Source organism: Anguilla rostrata, chromosome 14, assembly GCF_018555375.3.
Source record: "Anguilla rostrata isolate EN2019 chromosome 14, ASM1855537v3, whole genome shotgun sequence".
Taxonomy (NCBI): Eukaryota; Metazoa; Chordata; class Actinopteri; order Anguilliformes; family Anguillidae; genus Anguilla; species Anguilla rostrata.
The window spans coordinates 31,608,515-31,628,729 of NC_057946.1; the positions used below are offsets into that span (position 1 = coordinate 31,608,515).

Here is a 20,215-nt window from a genome sequence, read left to right on the forward strand (position 1 = left end):
ATTTGTTACCATCTCTTGTGTTTTTGATGATTAGTTTTAATCTTAATCTTTTTTCAAAAAAAGTGATTAAGGGACTGGTCATGTGCACAGCAAAAAAAAAAAAAAAAAAAGTAAATAAATACTGCGTCTGTCACCTAATCTTAGGGACATCGAGGGAGGAGTCTGTTAGGGCTCTGAAAACTAGGGAGCCAGATTATGGTCCATCATAGGAGGATCGATCACAGGAGACGCGGCAGTGCGTTCTTCAGACAGATGTCTGTCAGTACTGGAGAGCCCGCAAAGACGAGAGTTCTCCGTGCGCACCCGGGGTGGGCAAAAATACAGTGAAATATATCCATTACAAAATATAAAACACCTAAATGAATGTGGGAGAGAGGTTAAAACTACTGTATAAAAAGGCAAGCACCCAAACATATACTATGGTACAGAACCCAGTGGGTCCAAAGCAGATTTGTATCATTTCTCCTAAGGGTTCAAATGGTGTACATCCACAGTCAGTGCAAGTATATTTTGGTGCCAAAATACACTATATGATCAAAAGTATCTGGACGCACTATGGTCTGTGACTGTTTTTCATGGTTTGGGCTAGGACCCTTAGTTTCAGTGAAGGCAAATCTTAATGCTACAACATACAACCACTGGATCATTCTGTACTTCCCCAACAGTTTGGGGAAGGCCCTTTCTTGTTTCAGCATGACAATGCCCCTAGGCATACAGCGAGGTCCATATAGAAATGGTTTTGTCAAGAATGGTTTGGAATAACTTGACTGGCCTGCATAGAGCCCTGACCTCAACCCCATCCAACACCTTTGGGATCAATTGGAAAAAGACAACTGCAAGCCAGGCCTAATTGCTCAATCAGTGCCTCACTAATGCTGTTCTGGCTGAATGGAAGCAAATCCCTCCAACATCTAGTAAAAAGCCTTCCCAGAAGAATGGAGGTTGTTATCAGGGCCGGCCCATGGCATAAATGGTCTATACGGTTGTTTAGGGCCACAACTGCTGGTGGGGGGGGGGGGGGGGGGGGGGGGTGTACACGACCACGAGGGGGGGCCACACGATCCAATATTTATCTAAGGTAAATAACGCTTTTTTCCACTTATGTTATTCATCCCCCATCGTAGAACTAGCGGTAATAAATTTAAAATGGAATGGCAACTGAACATTTCATAACAATGTAACGTAAGAAGGATTTACCAGACGACCCCCCCCCCCCCCCCTCCCCCCCCCAGACAGACAGACAGACAGACTTGCTTATGGCCACCAAAATCCTAGGGCCGGCCCTTGTTATAGCAGCAGAGAGTGAACCAACTCCAAATAAATGTCCATAATTTTGGATGTTGGATGTCAGTTGTCCACATACTTTTGGCCATGTAGTGTATAATTAGTACTTATGCACTTAAAAAAAAACCACATTTAACATTATAAGTATGCACTGCTACTAAAACTGTAATGAATTGTATGCAAAATTTGCTATTCATTTTTAACTAAGAGGCTAGTATTTTTTCAGGCATTTGATGAGATTCGGTGGTTAGAAAATCACAAATACGATCATTTTGAAAGATTTTCTGTCTTTCATGAATTTATAGCTTCACTTGTCACACAGTTTACTGTTATGGATCATGTGAGAACACATCTTTTAAGCTGCATATATTTGACTGCTTTTGGAGAAGCCTGTAATTTTTTTTGGTATAAACAGAACACTTCTGAATGGTGAATTTGTCAATAGGTCGCTCAAAATACATCTGGTTTAGTGATATAGTGAAAAAAATGATTCTTTATAAGTACTTTGTAGACTTTTATTATTTAAAAAAATCCATTGGACATGATAAAACCAAACACTACTGATGGAATAAATAAGTAAAACAAACTTCTGTACATGACAACACTATTGAATGCTGGAAAAAAAGAAAAAGAAAAATATGGTCCCAAAAATATATTTTATAGTCCTTGTTTTTTTTTCATCTTGCAATAGTCTCAAATTATCGAAGGTAAACAGATAAAGGCAATAGCCTACTTTGCTACAACGGTGGAATGGAAATCAAAATATCCTATATTTTATTTCAAGCTGAGAGAACATCATGGTTTATAAATCGATACGTGGTGTACAGGTGCTAGCACCGCTGGACTATGGATGAGGTATTTGCAGAGCCATCTTACCAGGTCCAAATTATAACCCAATATAATAAAATGAGACGTTCTAGTTTTGATGCCCCCCCCCCATTAAAATACATCCAGGAGTGTCACAGAGACCCACTACACAGGGACTTGCATCATTTTTCAGCTGGTCGCTGCTGAAGCTGTGCCACCAGCATGAGATTATATTATTAATTTTTATTTTATTATTTATTTATTTTACATTTTTTTAAAAGTTAATTTGATATGTAATTTTATCTCTTGGAACCTTTAGCTTTTGTCCGGTAGACAGTTTTTTCCTTTTGTCATCAGGGCTCCACTGAAAAAAGTGGCTGATGGACGTGCAGCCTACTCTGTCCCAGATCTGGCCTAGCCACCAGCAGATCATCACATGACTCTTCTCCTGCTAAACACCTGTGCAAACCTGTGTAGTGCTATGCAATCTGTGACACTGGATAATGGCATTCCATTCAGTATTTCTGTTCCTTCAAAAGAAAAAAAAAAATTCAACAAAAACAATCATTCAAAAAGTCAGAATCTCTCAGGCCTACACAACAGTACCAAATCTGAATCTCTCACCACCAAGTAGCCGTTAAGACAAAGATGGTTGTACTAATAATGCAAGCTTAGCTTTATAATTGGCAATAGTGTTTTATGATTTATAACAAAATTTATTTAAAAAAAAAACATTTAAAAATATTTTGCTTACTAGGACATTAAGATTTACTTAAAAAGCAAATCAGCGTGTGCCATTTTGCATAGCACAGTTTTGTGACAAATTGGAACAGGCCTCTCGGGTTCTCAAGGCGGGGGGGGGGGGGAGGGTCTGGGGGCACTGGGGTCCCCCACTGTAAGGGACAACCCAATGCAAAAACACTGTTAAACAACAGAACACAAACACAACACCCTAAGTAAGATGAGCATACTTCTGAAAGGGAAGCACGTGCAGGCTTTCAGTTTCAGTTTAAACGAAACTCGGGCCACGTGCGATGAATGTCCCCTCAGCCGTGTTTCAGCAAAGAGCCCAATCTGCACAGATTCATACGGCTGAAACAGAACTGGGTCAAATACATATTTGTTTTGGATTCAAATACTTTACTATGCTTTACTGATCTTGTTTGGTGTATTGGAACCAATTAAATACTCTCAAAAACTGCAAACCCCACCTTCTGGTCATATTGGCAGGCTCAATTATACTAGGCAAGGTCAATAGAGCACAGAAAAGTATTTGAATCCAAAACAAATATGTATCTGACCCAGGTCTGGGCTGAAATTCTCAAGTACATGTCCTGTATTGTGGTAACAAAACCAGTACACAGTGCATATACTCAGAAAAGCAATCTGCCTTGGCTCTGACACTTAGAACATTGAAACCTACTGATACTGAGCCCATCGCAGCACAAGGCTCTGCACTGGTCTATATGTATATATATCGTAACATATAAACTATTGTTCCAAGTGCCGGTTTTGGCCATCGTTATGTACATTGACGGAAGTGATTTTCAGTCAGAATGCAGAGTTTCTCTTTGCTCAGACGCAGTCAGTTTTATATAATGCTTTCTATGCTTTACATAATGCTCAACACCTTGAGGCAGACAATAATTACATTGTAACAAATTAAAATTACATCCAAAAGAACAAAAAATGATTTCTTTCCTCTTATTTTCTGTTGCTGCTGCAACTGTAACCTGTATTTTTAAATTTATTAACTTTTTGAAAAGTTGAACGACCTAAAGTTGATTACTGAACAGTTACTGCTTGGCTGAACTTGTCAAACAAAATACAGCAAATGAAGATAGGGCACTTTAAAATGATGACAAAAGTAAAAACGAATGAGAGCTTATTGATTTGGTAACAAGTCACATGACCAAGCAGGACCTATCTTACGGGCTACGTTCTTTACAGTAATAGAGAGGAAAAAAGAAAAGAAACAATGTGACCTGTACCATTCATTAAAATACTCATCGCTGTTCCTATTTGTTAAATAAAGAGGGATTTCAAAAAGATTTTCAAGACTATTATAACAATATCTTTACAGCAGCAGAACCATCAGTAACCACTTGGACATTACTACAACAGTGCGATGACCCTCCTGAGAAAAAAACTAAACCGCTTTTAAACAGGAACTGAAGGGAGGGGGGGGGGGGAGAAAACCCAAAAAAAGGAAAGGGTAGCGGGGACCTTCACAGGTGTGTTTCACAGGTGCAGTTCTTCAGTGTTGTTTTTTTCGGTGTCGCAGATAGCCGTGGCGCCAAAGCCCCTCCCCCATCCTCCTCTGATAGGCTGGGAAAAGGCCGGGGTTAGGCAGAACTTTGCTGGGCTACCGGGGATGTGGGGCGGGGGGGTGGGGATGGTGGTGGTGGTGGGCATGAGCCAGGCTCAGCTGAAAGTGAAGCTGTCCGCCCCATCCCCCCCGAATGGGGAGTCAGTGCAGAGGTATTGGGGCGTAGGTGATGAGATCGATAGAGGTGTAAGAGAGATTTGAACTGGATGCGGTGAAATTTAACTCTCCTCAAAGTCTTGGGAGGGGGAATCCAGTTTGCCCTTCTTACAGGGAGGGGCCCCACCTTCTAGTTCCTGCTTAAAAAGAAAGAAGAAGAAAAAAAAAACAAGCACTGAGATGCTTGTCCTTTAACCCCAACAGAAAAAAACATATGGCTGGAATATCCAAGAATCTCAAGCAAGTAAATACGACACTCATTTCTCCGTGCTGAAAGTGTTCTTAGGATGTTTTTAGGAAAGCTCTGACAGTTTATAGTTAAACATCATTAATTACATTACATTGTAATGTAATGTAAACATCATTAATCATCGGAAGCTCCAAAGAAGTATGTGTTTTTTAATAGGAAGTGAAAATAACATGGGATCCCTTGAGGTCTAAAAGGCCACACTATGGTCAGTGCCATGCCAACCACATCCTTTTTTTTCCCTTACCATGTGGACAAATCTACCAGTACCAGCTTTCATGGCCACCTTTATTACATCAGCCCAATTAGCCTTTGCAATATGGATTATAGCAAGCCTGGCTGACAAAGGAGCACAAGTCAACCAGTGAGGCTATTGTGTCTGACAACATGTTTAAAGGGCAACTGTGACTCTAATGGTGGTCTGTGTGAAGGGGCTAGCAGGTGGGCGTATGACTCTTAAGGTGGTCTGTGTGAAGGGGCTAACAGGTGGGTGTATGAATCTTCAGGTGGTCTGTGTGAAGGGGCTAGCATGTGGGTGTATGACTCTTCAGGTGGTCTGTGTGAAGGGGCTAGCAGGTGGGTGTATGACTCTTCAGGTGGTCTGTGTGACGGGGCTAGCAGGTGGGTGTATGACTCTTAAGGTGGTCTGTGTGAAGGGACTAGCAGGTGGGTGTATAACTTCAGGTGGTCTGTGTGAAGGGGCTAGCATGTGGGTGTATGACTCTTCAGGTGGTCTGTGTGAAGGGGCTAGCAGGTGGGTGTATGACTCTTCAGGTGGTCTGTGTGAAGGGGCTAGCATGTGGGTGTATGACTCTTCAGGTGGTCTGTGTGAAGGGGCTAGCAGGCCGCACCTGAGTGGTTATAGCAGTTTCTGAGGACAGTTCTTTCTCCCCCGAGGATTGGTCTTTCTTGCTTATGCTGGATACGGAGGACTCTGAAGATGGGTGACTCTTGCCTAAAGAAATAGTAAATTGCACAGCTGTCAAAAAATTCTCTCACAGAAACACATCTTGAACTTTGTGAAATTCAACACCGGAAAAACCCCACAGATATTACAGAATTAGTTTAACATTCCAAGAAAAAGTTGTGTCTTGAATTAATTTACTATGCTTGGTAGTAGTTTTCTAGAAAGCCAGTCAGTTGTGTCCATATTGGTATAGCAGATTTTTTTAAATTCAGCTGGTTGTAATTTCCCTACACATAAAATATGTAGCCTATGTGAGATAACAGTTTCATTTCCTGTTGCATCATAAATGAATCAATTGATCAATACATTTTTAGGACCCTGGTACATAGATAGGGTAGAAAGGTTTACATTTTTAAAGAGACACATCCAAGTCATGTGAAATTTAATTTAACCTGCAAAATTTGTCAATTATCTTTAAAAATATAGGAACATTAGCACACCACAAATATCAACTACAGTATTTCACAGCAACTTAAGTGGATCCCCTTTAGCACCACATTGTGGTACAGATAAGAAATGCAACAGACAAAGAAAAAGGCCTAGATCAGTAGTAACCAACCCTGTTCCTGGAGAACTACTGTCCTGCAGATTTTCACATTAACACTAACAAAGCAAATTCAGTAGAGTCAGTTGTGCCAAATTAGGGTTGAAATGAAAACACAGGATGGTAGATCTCCAAGAACAGAGTTGGTTAACACTGGCCTAGGCGTAAGAAAACCATAGTACTGTGAGGAATGGAAGTCAGTAGGCCACAGTAGGCTACCCTGAGGGTCGCTGGGCCACACCTGGACCGAAACTCACTCTACACCGGCCACAGGTCTCTGAAACCGGGGTCGTAACTCCGGCCCCCTGTAGCGAACGATGCCACCCGTGGATGACGTCATTTTCAGCCTGGCTGAATTTCGACTGACCTCCCTTGCTGTCTGTGCCCTGCTGATCCTTACTAGGGGACTGGCTGTGTTCACTCTTGGCCTCGCTACTGTCGCTCTGGGAGACGGCCATGGGCTCGGGGGCGGGGCTGGTGCTGCGGCTGGTCTCCTGTTTGACCGGCGAGGAGTCGGCGATGGAGCTCTGGTTGCTGTTGTCATCTGAGAGAGACGGGGAGACGCAGGCCAGATAAAACAGCGGACAAAAAACGGAGCTAGCGAAACGGAAACTTTTCCCCAAGAAAGGTTCAGTACAACTGACAATAACCACCTGCCTGAATGAATGAACTTACTAATAAACATCACATATGAATGGTTACAAATGAGGCCATTTCCTTGAGCTTGATAGTTGGCATAGAAACAAAGGAGCCAATCAAATGGGCTCACCATGCATGTCCATCATTCCAGGAGAGGAGCTGTTCTCTGGGGTCGTGACCTCTGACCCATACTTCTCATCCTTTCCTTTTTTCTTGTTCTTGTTCTTCTGTAATAGATAAGGAACACCTTAACTCAACCCACGGAGAGAGACAAAGAACAGCAACATCAAGTCAACCCACAGACATAGAGAGAGAAAGAGAGAGAGATACAAAGAACACCACCATTAAGTCAACCCACAGACAAAGAGAGATAGAGAGAGAGAGCCAAAGAACACCACCATTATCTAAACCCACAGCCATAAGAATGCCAAGAAAATAACATCACCTCAAAATGATTTGGAAATATCATAATAAATAATGCAAAAAACATAACTGAGGAAAAAGGAGGGAAAACTTAGGGAAACTCACATCATCGGACTTGGGCTCGGTCATGGGGACCCACTTGTAGATCCGTAGGGACGTGTCCCCCACTGTCACCCATTTTTTCTCCCTGTGAAAACGTACCCAAAAAACGCCAAGAGGAAGAGTGTAAATGCACATTAAAATATCTTTATATTCCAGTGAGCAGGACGCTCTGGATAAAAGTATCTGCAAAATGTCTAAGTGTAAATATAAAACATAATTCACACAGTTACTTTGAGAAGCAGTCATATTCTTGCTGCAAGACGGCAATAGCCCTTTTCCGTTACCAAACTGCTCCAGTTTGTACGTACTGCAGGAAAGCTTCCACATTTTTTTGAATCTACATAAACTTTCAAAAACAGCATCTTTTTCTTACCCTCTCACTCTAAAGCCCTTCCCACGAAAAATATTTTCTTATATACAATGCACTTATTCATAATTCTTTTTATTTGCATATGACCACACATTTTACAACAGGCAACTGCACAATAAACTGCAGAAATAGACATAAATAATAATAGACTGAATTTATTTAGTCATCATCATCTCAGGACCTCAAAGTAATTATTTATGTATATTACAACACTTAAATATTATAACACAAAACTTGATGTTATTTATCGTTTGGATTTGACCTGTTTTTAAATACCTGTCTTCAGAGATGCAAATAGCATTAATTACTTCCCTTTGAATTTAATTAACAGCCAAAGAGCAAAGAAATATGTAAGAAATTTCTCTAGTAAAATTGTTTCATTGCATGCACATGCACACACAGCCCATGTTGTTATACTTGTACAGTGGCACAAACTACAATCCAAAAATCCAAAAACTCAAAGTCACAAGTGCTCCATTTCTCCAACTATAAACCAGCAGGTCACACTAATTTTGGAGAAGCACAAACACTTTTTTCGACAGACATCAACCCCCACCAACCCAACCCACTCCACCCCCCACACCTCACCCGCCCAGCCAAAATCAACCCACGGGGCAGAGAGAGCATCGGGCAGCCCGGCCGGGCAGTCTAGACACAGAGGGTGCATTCTATTGTTTGTGCCGGGCAACAATCCAGCCTGGCACAGCGGTTCAGCCTGGCACTGCACTCTACCCGGTGGTGCCCGAGCCGTGCCAAAGCAGATGCCCGTGACAAAACCGACCCTGGCGCATGGCATCACTGGAGTACAGTGTGGCAGACGGGCGCTTAAACTAAATATTATATTAAAACTCATATTAAATGGTCAGCTCAGCTAACACAGCCTACGGCTTCCAATATTAGCGTCCAATACAAAACGTCTTCCTGAAGAATAACAACAAACTTATCGGCTTGCAGTTTTGTGTCTGTCAAGTACTGCGACATGTTGCGTAAATAACTGTTGATTCCATTTTATATTATATGTACATATATTGAATTTTTTTCCATGAGTTTCCAGAATTTCACCACTGAGAAATTAGTTCCATCTCGAACAAAGTGTGTCAATCAAACCACTTTATGAATCCTGAACATGCCCCCAATGTATTTTATATTTACATGTGCATTAAGTCTCAAATACATGGGCCTACATTTTAAATACAGCCAGCACATAAGACTTGCAGCCACCATCATGGTCCTGGCTACTGACCTACATTGTGGTATAGTGGTGGCAGTGTAGTATAATGGGTAAAAAACTGCTCTTGTAATCTAAAGTTCATACGTTCGACCCCGGGGGTTGCACACTGCCGTTGTACCCTTGAGTTTAACTTGCATTGCTTCAGTATATATCCAGCTGTATAAATGGATGCTACAAAAAATGTAGTGTAAGTTGGTCTGGATAAGAGCTAAATTCCTGTAATGTAATACATTGGAGAGTTACTCTGCCTTTATTATGCATCATTTACAATAAAGCCAGCTATACAAACATAGATACAGTACACCCAGCTACACAGGGTATTACCAGGACATGACCAATTCCAAGTATGTTCAGTCCCACAGGCCCAAGTATATTTGCAAAGCCCATAAACACATTACAACATGTTGTTCAGCAATTACCTCAAAATACAATTACATTTAAAGTAGAACGGCTTAACAGTTTTGGCACAAATATCACAGTGTTTAACCAAGTAGCAAGGCTGATCTCATCCATTTAGTAGTGAAATATTGCAAGTTTTTGGCTTCATTATATTACACAATTACTTGGATGCTCTTATCCAGAGCCACTCAGCAGAGTGGACAGCAATTAAATTGAGTAAAACCAGGAATCACCAATAAGGTACAGAAGACCCATTTAAAATTAAAAAGGAGTTAATAACAATTAGTATCACAAACAATCAATACCACTACACAGCTAACCTGTTTTCACCCAGCTATATCAATAAAATCATTGTCCCAGAGGGAAATTCTAAGAGAAACAACTGTAAATAGCAATGACAAATGATCAGGGGTTAAAGTGTTTTGATTCCAAAGCCTAACAACAAAATACGTCACCGAAATTAATCTATCGCTTGCTGGATCGACACTAGACCCTGCCAAAAATGGGAATTAATTTTTTTAATTAATTAGAATTAATTTAATCTATTGCAATTACGAAGGCAAAATATAGACGCATTGTTTTCTAAAAAATTTGGGGAGATTACAAAAGCCGCGGCTGCCATGTTCACACGAGGAACTCAGCAGGTGTTACAGGTCAATTCGTGTCCGCTCCTGAATTAACGGCAAGTCCAGCCGAGCGCGTGCCGCGTGCGCGGTTCACATTACTCTTAATTTCTTTCCCCCTAATTAATGCATTTGAATAGCAAGTATAAAAAGTAGGGAGTTACCCACAAATATGTAGCTTTTATTAGATATAACCTACGTGCTACAGAGGTCTCCCATGGCATTGTATCATTATTATTATTATTATTATTATTATTATTAAGTTGCTAAGTAATCACCAGCAGGTAATTTATGCCGTTTACAATAGGGGTTTCCAGGACCAGTTGTATGTAAGCACCCACAAACCCTCTCGAACACAATAACACAGTAGTTGTTCCAGTGACCTTCGGTATGCAATTATTGTACTTCGCTTTGGATAAAAGCGTCTGCCAAATAAATGTAATGTAATAACGCTCTGCCATTGTACTCGCGGCCCAGTTTGGGAACTCCTGAGATACAGCATACAGTACTAAAAAGCTTAAGGGATAAAAGAAAGACAAATCAGCCACACAAGCAGCGAGAATCTGTAACCATTTGACAAATATCCCTCCAGCCTTCCCGCTGACAGCGGTCATAGAACCGCGTCCGAAGGCCTCAATAACGGTGTTTTTAACCAATAAGCACAGCTGCTCATGCACATAAGTACATACGTGCTATTGACTGTGACTATTCCACACCACCCCCTCACCTGAACTCCAAACCAAATCCATTTCTGTCACCCCAATTATCTGTGTAACCTTACATAGTTTCCCATCAACCTCATTATGTATTTCAAAACTGTCATTCTATTTATATTCTCAATTACACGATGTGACCCCAAATTGGATTTTGGAAAAAAAATATGTCCTGTCATGCGATGCAGAGCACACTGGCAGTGTTACTTGAAGGGCCTTGACGTGTTTATTGCGTGTAACACGTAAATGTTTTCCGTGCACATGTAAGTGTCATTATGCTGCGACCAATGGGGACACTAGGTTGCAGGAAATATGCTAATCAGCTTTGAGGGAAACTCCTATAAAATTGGTTGGAATTGTGTCCAAACCATTACATCAAAGGATACATGTTTAATTGACTTCGATACAGAAACACTTGGGAGTAGGTTTACTGTACATAAACACTAGATGTGCATTCCCGTTTGTAGGGGCGGTATAACTGTAAGCTACCCCGATGAAAACTCTACTAGGAAGGAATACGTTTGAAAAAGCAACAAAAATGGATGAACGAGGACAAAGTTCTATTTGCTTCGGCAAACTTTCAGCATGGGTCTCTCAAACACGTGCAACAGAACTTCTCCGAGGTTATAGCTTTATGGGTGTTCCATGTTATTGTATTCAAAAACAGAAATAAACCCAGCGTAACAAAGTGCAGGGGTTTTTTAATTTCGAAGGTTATTTAAAGGTGTAGATAGTTTCGCCTTTCTGGCTAGATTATACGGTGCTGATCGACCAAATTCAGAAACGTCAATAACACATTAAATATAATATAGGAATATTATCATACATTAAAATAAATGTTTAAAATGCATACACGCACAGTAAAGCTTAGTGAATTCATACGGCAACCCCGGATTTGATGCATGGCTTATTTTTCAAGTACACACAAAAAAAAAAAAAAACACTAATATTCACAAACGCCTAGTAGCTAGCCTACACGAGCAATAGTTGAGATTCCAATTAAAATAACCACCGAAAATACCAATCATTTTCGGCTCTGCTTCGTAACTAAACCAATGCAATAGCGTATATTTTTCAGTCCGAGTCGTATTGCATGCTCAGCCATGCACGAGCCTACTTCCCTCTCCCAGCCCCCTCCGCACACTACATCTATGTGAACTAAAGAGCGACTCTAAGCGCTAAATTTAAAACCCCGAGACTGTATAAAACTATAAGAGCTCAACGACTCAAGTCGTTATATAGTTACAAAGTGTAGATTATATTGCGATTTTTGCCCTGCTAGTATCCGGAAAGACTCGGCAGTCCACCCGGCATTTCACCAGGCTGAAGACAGCAAAGGCTTCGTGCGACTGCAACGAAATGGCTTCTGGGGTTCAACCCACATTAAATCTTAATGGAAAAATCCATAATAAAACTACGGAAACCGTTCGGTTTGGAATCGTTCGGGATGCGCGGTACACGACGCGCGAGCGCTTCAGCACACCTGTGCAGACGGTACAATCCGACCAAATTCAATTCAAGATGACCCTTCTTTCGTTTGATTCTTTCTTCTCGTTCTCTCTCGCTCCGTCTCTCCTCCCCCACAAGCGGGTCTTTCTGCTATTAGGTAACGATTCACGCCTTTTTCTACTCTCTTACCATTTCCGTACTTTCTCAATAGCGGCCATAACCCGCTTGATGTCATCTTTCGCTCTGCTCCGGGTCTCCGCGCGGACCGACCTGCCCGACATTGCTGCTGTTGGTATAATATTTCTTTAAAGCTCGCCGGCAGTTCAGACACAATGCAAACACTCAATGTGGAGCTGCGAGAGGAGGGAGCGCGCCTGCGCCAAGCACAGCTGCACAGCACGGCGAAGCCGCGGCTTCGTTACGTACTGAGCTACAATACGGTACAGACGCCACGACAAAGGCTTCAAAGTTGTATTGTCTACCCACTGAAACTTGGTGTGATACGTTAAAGTACACAGGCGGGACGCAAAAATGCAGTTCGGGAACTAATCGTAGATGTAGTTGCCTATTTTTCAGGAATTCATATATTAAGTGAATTCAGATTTTTCATGAAACTCACAAGCACGCAAGTTTCAAACTTTGCACAATCAATAACTGGCCTACCCCAATGTAGAATTCATAATTAAATGACAAACTAGACATTTCGTGTTTGTTTTAATGAGTCTGAGCAAACCTAGTGTATTAAAAACCATAATTTTATAAACGTATAGTGAAGTGTTAATTTTATTATCTGAATATTGGGAACAATTCAGGGCAAACACTTATTTAAAAAAAATGCTAATTTCATATTATAAAAATATGATTATTCAGAATCCAAGAACGAGAGATGCAAACATTTACTGTGATTGCAGCCAGGATTGCCCTGTACTTCTAGCCACCTAAAACAGCCTCAGACACACCTGTACAGTGCACATTTCAGGCACACCTGTACACCTCAGACACACCTGTATAGTGCACATTTCAGGCACACCTGTGCACCTCTTGCTCAAATACTTTTTTGTGTTTGAAAATCTGTCCATGTCACATTCCAACATTTGACATCCAACATGTGATCCAAAGTTATGGGCATTAATATGGATTTGGTTCACCCTTTGCTGCTATAACAACCACCACTCTTCTGGAAAGGCTTTATGCTAGATGTTGGAGCATTGCTGCAGGGATTTGCTTCCATTCAACCAGAAGAGCATTAGTGCAGTCGAGCACTGATTGGGTGATTAGGCCTGGCTTGCAGTTGGCTTGCCAGTTGATCCCAAAGGTGTTGGATGGGGTTGAGGTCAGTGCTCTGTGCAGGCCAGTCAAGTTTTTCGACACCTTTCTCAATAAAACCATTTCTGCATTGACCTCGCTGTGTGCCCAGGAGCCATTGTCATGCTGAAACAAACTGTTGGGGAAGCACAGAATCATCTAGAATGTGATCGTATGCTGTAGCATCAAGATTTGCCTTCACTGGAACTAAGGGGCCTTGTTCAAACCATGTAAAACAGCCCCAGACCAAAGGGGTCTCCAGATATGTTCCAGTCAAATCCAAACTGTACCATTGTCTGACTGAGCCACTGGGAATGAATGGAGCTCATCAGACTAGTATTCTTGTATTTAAACCATTAAAACAGATTCTCCATTAAAATGGATGAGAGTGTTGCTGATTTTCAACAAAACACAGCAAGTACAACATAGTTTAGAACACAAAGTTCTGCCTTTGACAAGTGTTAATTTCTTATTCAAACCATATCTCATAACGGTTGGTACAACCAGTGGAAACCAGTGGTACCTTCGAGCAAAATCATTTGAATAAGAAATGAATTTGTAAAAGGAAGAACTGGTTTTTATGCTTCAAAGGTTTGAAAATGATCCAAGGCAGACAAGGTCCATTCATTCCCAATGTCAGAGGTGATATCTGGTTCAAGTTCAGTGCGTTATAAATGACTTTGACGTAAGTCAACGGGGATTAATCTCTCCCCTCAGGGCGGTGATCTTCATTCCTCATCCTGGAGAGCCGCAGGATTCGCTGGTTTTTGTTCTTACTCAGCACTTAATTGATTGATAAAGCAGTCGATAACAGTTAACTCGCTGTGCCATGAGTCGAATCAGCTCACTTGCCTACTATTGAGTATATAAGTTGCATACAAATTGTATGCAACGTATATATTCAGTAGTAGGCAAGTAAACTGATTAGCGCATGGTCCTGGTTTCTTGGGTCTGAATCAGTTTCTGGTATTGGTGAAAACAGAAGGCAGCAGACCCTGCGGCCCGCCAAGACCAGAGATGAAGATCACTGCTCTAGAGAGACCCCTCTGGTGGGTCAGGAGCCTGCGGTTTTCCTGTATAGGCGTTGTGGGAGTGGCCATTATAGAGGGTATGCACATGACGTCACAGCAAGAGGAAGTCAATGCGGTTACACCCACTGAGTGGCAGAAAGACTACTGAGTGGCAGCATTATCGTTCAGCTTGAATGCTGCAAAAACACAAAACACATCTAAAATGGGAAAGAGCTGTTGTGCAATTGACTGTACAAATAGATTCAACAATAAATCGGAGCTGTCTTTTTACAGACTGCCGAAAGCTAAAGAAAAGAGAAGCAAATGGATCGCTGCAATTCGCAGAAACAACTGGAATCCAGGCAAAAAAATTTGCGGTTGTCATTTTGTGTCAGGTATGTTGGATTTTTGGGTAAGATCATACCTTAAGTTATGTACTGTATTGACTACTCATCAATTAAATATTTAGCATCTTTCATTTATATTATGTGCAACTAAAATTTTTTTGTCAGCATTTATTTAAAAACATCCATGATGATGAGCCTTGTGTTCTACAAACAAACGGGGGATGGTTAGATAGTGTTGGCTAGCCAAGCATATAAATTAAGGTATGAACTATTACTCTTGGTAATGAAACACTGTAAACATAACGAAAGGTAGGCGTGGTTTTCAAACCCAGCCCTGGCTTTAATGTTTGTAGATTCGATATATTTGAGTCACAAGTCTCCCCTGCATGACAAAAAAGAAAAGAAAAGAAAACGATCCTACGTTCAGAAATAGAGTTACTCAAAGGAGAGCAAAGGGAGTGCTTTTTGACGCAATTCGACTTTACGGACCAAACTTTTCTGCTGTGTGTGTGAATTGGGATAGACATTTCAGGCTTGGAGCCTGATAGCTAAAGAATTATTATTAGTTTTAAGCTTTTAACATGCTGGGCACAGAGGCAGCCTGTGTTGGTACTGTGATTGTATTTGTGAGATAAGGAGGAATAATGTCTCACGTCCAGCATATTCCCCTCAATAACCTCCACTCAGCTTTTTAATGAAGGCCACAGTTCAGGACAGAGAGAAGGAGAGCAGGAGAAAGATAGAGGGAGACAGAGAGAGAAAGAGAGGAAGGGAGGGAGAATGGAGGAAGGGAAAGAGAGAAGCGAGAGGGAATAGGGTGGGGTAGGCTGACAGATACAGTTGTCTATATCATTTCCCCTTTCATGTAAAGGCCACTCCTTTATGTTCATGGATTAGAACTGAAGGGAGATGAGAATGGACTGAGCCTCGGTGCATGCTGGGAGCTGCAGTTCTTCAGGTGCAAGTCTGACAGGCCTTGGTGCATGCTGGGAGCTGCAGTCTTCTAGGTGCGAGTCTGACAGGCCTCGGTGCATTCTGGGAGCTGCTGTCATTCAGGCGCAAGTCTGACTGTTACCACACTGCCTGTTCCTGCAGGCCTAATGTTAGCCAAGCTGCTTACAAATTGAAATTGCAGCTATGATTATGTCTGACTGTGAAACAGAAGAGTTTCAGCTATTCTGCTGAACGTTCTGTACAGATGTTTGTGCAGTTGCCATTAAGATGCATTTTATTTGCACAATCCTCCAGTATATCCTAAATTACCTTCAGCACCCCTTTGATATACACAATTTAAATTTTGAATATACTTTTTAATATAAAGTTTTCATTATGTCTGGTCTTTGTCAACACTGTTACTCCCGATGTAACTCCCGATGTGGGACAGTGTCGATGGTAATCCATGACAAAATGTGTTTTGTCCGAAACCTGCTTGTCGAGCAGCTGTCTTGGTCCTGTTTGCTGGCTTCTCTCCAGCATTCTTTCAAAGATTCTGGACGAATCTCGTATAAGTGAGCAGGAACATTCCAAAACTGAGTTCCAAAAAGAGAACTGCTAAACCAGACAGCAGAATCTGGCCTTGAAAGACTTATGTAGACAACAAGGATCCTCTACACCTCACTGAGACCGTCATCTGTTTCCTGTAAAACCACAGAGATAAAAATGAGTATCATTACACAAGAACTCAGATGATGAAACTATGTGATGTGGATAAACAGGATGACAGTATGAAAGTCTGGTGCTAACTCAAATCCCAACTGTAGTGGATTCAATAGTATCCACCAACACCTTTCTCACATCTCTAATTTATTTACAAAAAAAAAACATTCACACCTTTCTTCTGCTCCTATGGACTGCCTTCATTCAAACTGATTTGAATTTTTCAATCGAGTTCAAGCCTGGAGACATTTAAGTTTCAGTTTGTTCAGTTAGGCAGTTAGTTACATTTTTCAGTCTGTTAACTGCTTCTTGGTTGATTTTGAAGTTTGCTTGGGATCATTCTCTCGTTTAAGAGACCTATTCATGGTTTTTTCACCCCTCTGTCCCATTCCAAAAATACTAAGTGACCTAAAATGGCCGACACTGCTGTATGGAAAAAATAACATCTGGTCTATGTACCATATCTTCCAGAATGCTTTACAAATTTAACTTCTTCTCTATGTTTCTACACTAGATACTGTGCAATTTGTCATCTTGAGGACTGCAGAAATCTTCCCTCGTGGACAGACTGACTCACAGAAAATACCTCCTGTCTGTGTGCTGTATTCTGCTCAGGTGGAGAGAGAGGTACCATCTCGTCAGCATCCTGTGTCGTGTACAAAAAGAAACAACAGTGAAATTATACGTGAAATACATCAATTACATGTGATAACTGTTGGAAAGTTGGAAAGCTACACAAGAACTTTATAGAAGAGTTGAAATGCTGAAAGAGATGCACGCATGTACACTTTGATTCGAGTCAGTGTCACAGGATTTGTTTTCATGTGAATCCATAAATCAATTGAAATTTGATATCTGTCTGTACCCCACTCTGCTGCCACACTGTCTGAATAAAGTGACAAAAGAGGGTGAACTGACTGCTCTCCTTGAAAATAAATGTAAAAAATACTGTCATTTATTCTTTTTGGCAGCGCCAAGAGGCTAGTGGCTAAACCATATTCACAAAACTACAGAAGTACTGCACTACAAGCTGTCCTGGTCAGTCAGAATCTTCATTGCTCTTCTTTCAAAGCTTCAAACAAGAATATCTGGTAGCAGCTAAAACAACATTAGGAGTTTACATGGTCATTTTAAGAAAGAAAAATCCTCTTTTAAGTGCCTCAGCACACCTTAACACACCTGCTTTTGCTGAGATGATGTTGGAGATTGGCCTTGTGTTTGGCACCTCTGGCCAACGCACATCAAGTCTCCTCTTGTAAGTAAAAATCATATGTCAATGTTACAACAAACAGTGAAAGGAATTTAGAGATTGGGTCACAATTAATACCACTAATTTAGAAGGTTTTACATTATCACTTAATTTTATTCAGCTCAGCTTAAAAATACACTATGGGGAGCTATGGAGTTAGATAACTGCCAAAACATTTTGTCATTACTGCAATTTGCACATATATTTGGAGAGACGTTAATGTAAAAGCTGGATTGTATATGTAATTTTTTGATCTGCACATATTTCATAAAATGTTTTGGATAATTTCAGAGAAGGCAATTTATTTTTTGAAATACAGATTTCCATTTTCGCCAAAAACATTCACTTTGCGTTCATATGAACAATGTAACATGTTCAAAATGTAATAAATTAATTAGTTTGGTGTTTCTGTTTAATCAAAGGTAACACCCACAGATGGATGCTGCTAAAGAACACCAATGTATTCTTGCCGTTGATTGGAAGCACGTGAACTTTTAATTTGAAAACATTGTCTCTGAGAATTCCGGATTTAATTGTTACATCGTGACCTAGATTTGCACCATTGTGATTCCAAATTCCAAATTATAGTTAGGGTTCAGTGTAAGTGCAACCACACTGCCAAAGTGTAGAGAATAGAGCGCACACTCGTGAAATTAGTTCCACATGCACAAAAAGTGCATGAAACATGTACAGATTAAATAATTACATACACAAGTCAAGTTTTACATTTACACCTCAATACATTCTAGTCACAAATTTTCATTTTATATTTTCAGTTTGACTTCTATTTGCAAATCTCAATTTACAATCACAAAACATTTTGGCAGCCAACTCCATAAAGAGCAGAACATTGTTCCCATTTTTAAACATGAAAGTTTTCACATAGTATAATCTGAAATACTGCAATAACAAAATAAATAAATAAATAAATAAAAATTGCGGAAAAAATCGTAGAATATGTTTAAAAGTATTTATAACAGATAAATGTACTCATCATTTAGGCTAATGTATTTACTACAGGTAGTTTGTACTTACTTTTCTTTTTTCTGCACACCTATGTTACAGAAATTAACAAAGATGGTCAACATTTAGCTAAATATGACAACATTGCATTAACGCATGCATAACATTCTCTTGGATTTGAAGGAATTTGAATAATATTGAGTAATATTAAAGTATCAGGCATGTAGGAAGTGTACCAAATGTCAGCAATAATTCCAAAGGATACTTACAGTATGCATGCACCTGTAAACCTAGCCAACAGGCCAAAAAATAAGGCTCAAGGGGCAAGATGATCACACTGTATCGAGCCTAGTCTTGAAAATCCCCAGAGTTTCTGCCTCTACTACATGACCTGGCAGGCTATTCCACATATTGACTACTCTCTGTAATAATTCTCTTGAAAAGGTTAAGCATCTTATGTCTTTCCTCATATATTTTATCTTTCATACCAATAATTAATTGTGTTGCTCTTCTTTGAAATTTTTCCAGAGCCTCTATATCTTTCTTGTAGTAGTGAACCTAATGTAACCCCTTTACCGACCATGCAGCTGGGGGTTCGACTCCCACCGTGGCACCCTCTGTACTGTGACCCCATCTCCATCTGTAACCCTCACGGCTCTCCCGCGGTTTCAGGCTCTCCTTTAACCCTTTGAGGTGCGAGATGACACATATGTGATTCTTAACTGAACATTCAAATGCTGATGTAGCAATCACTACTATTATTTGAAAGCAATGGAGTTCTAGAACACTGACTAGACAAAAAGTAGACCAAAAAATCTACTCTTCAAAAGGATTAAAACATAACTTAAAGCAGAAGGTGCATCCAACCATTATCTTTACCCGCTTATCCTGAGCAGGGTCGTGGGGTAAGCAGAATATATTTTGATTTAAATAATAATCTTGAACATTTTCATTAAAATAAATGTCTGTTAAGTCACTATCTATCGCTGAATTAGGTAACACAATGGTGATTGAGCCTATTATTATATTGATTTATATTATTATTATTATTATTATTATTATTATTTATGATTAAAGAACTGGGTGTCTGTGGCGACGCCGCTCACACACAAGTGAGTTGAAGAGCGAGCCTGTTGCGTTAGTTCCGCCTACCCTCTCTGGTGGACCAACCACTGATTGGTGATGAAAAACACATCACTAACTGTGCGCCGCTTGTGATTTTTTCCCGGGAATGTCGCCACAGACACCAAGTTTTTTAATCATGAATTATAATAATAATAGAATAAATTAAAAATAGGCTCAATCACCATTGTGTTACTCAATGCAGCGATAGATAGTGACTGAAAAGACATTTATTTTAATGAAAATTTTCAAGATTATTACTTTAACTGGCCTTAACGTT

The 20,215-nt window shown here is 40.4% G+C and overlaps 1 protein-coding gene and 2 long non-coding RNA genes across 7 annotated transcripts; 1 reads left to right on the forward strand and 2 right to left on the reverse strand.

Moving 5' to 3' along the window:
• Positions 1-1,774: 1,774 nt before the first annotated feature.
• Positions 1,775-12,612, reverse strand: LOC135239192 (B-cell CLL/lymphoma 7 protein family member A-like). Of its 4 annotated transcripts, none has more exons than XM_064307705.1 (6): positions 12,473-12,612; positions 7,502-7,583; positions 7,104-7,200; positions 6,735-6,878; positions 5,675-5,778; positions 1,775-4,713 (listed from the first exon to the last, which is right to left on the reverse strand). In XM_064307705.1, exons 1-6 carry the CDS (start codon positions 12,562-12,564, stop codon positions 4,639-4,641), a joined length of 594 nt encoding a protein of 197 aa, XP_064163775.1. In that variant the 5' UTR covers positions 12,565-12,612; the 3' UTR covers positions 1,775-4,638. The 4 variants fall into 4 exon arrangements, with proteins under 4 accessions (XP_064163775.1, XP_064163774.1, XP_064163772.1 ...); XM_064307704.1 differs by having other exon boundaries at positions 1,775-4,716; XM_064307702.1 differs by having other exon boundaries at positions 6,702-6,878.
• On the forward strand, positions 12,587-17,514 carry LOC135239195 (uncharacterized). The gene is made up of 3 exons (XR_010325302.1): positions 12,587-12,723; positions 14,893-14,993; positions 17,116-17,514. It is a non-coding gene; the product is annotated as an uncharacterized LOC135239195 (long non-coding RNA).
• Positions 15,805-19,149, reverse strand: LOC135239194 (uncharacterized). 2 transcript variants are annotated; one of them, XR_010325301.1, is made up of 4 exons: positions 19,083-19,149; positions 17,781-17,853; positions 17,179-17,247; positions 15,805-16,582 (listed from the first exon to the last, which is right to left on the reverse strand). It is a non-coding gene; the product is annotated as an uncharacterized LOC135239194 (long non-coding RNA). The 2 variants fall into 2 exon arrangements; XR_010325300.1 differs by lacking the exon at positions 19,083-19,149 and adding an exon at positions 18,886-19,067.
• Between the last annotated feature and the right edge of the window lie 1,066 nt (positions 19,150-20,215).

What these genes read in the sequence shown, in the direction of transcription:
- LOC135239192 (XM_064307701.1), bottom strand. Translation starts at nt 12,564, where the DNA reads ATGTCGGGCAGGTCGGTCCGCGCGGAGACCCGGAGCAGAGCGAAAGAT. An exon ending in CCGAGCCCAAGTCCGATGAT is followed by an intron (nt 7,201 to 7,501) that starts GTGAGTTTCCCT and finishes TATCTATTACAG; the next exon opens with AAGAACAAGAACAAGAAAAA. An exon ending in TGGAATGATGGACATGCATG is followed by an intron (nt 6,879 to 7,103) that starts GTGAGCCCATTT and finishes CGTCTCTCTCAG; the next exon opens with ATGACAACAGCAACCAGAGC.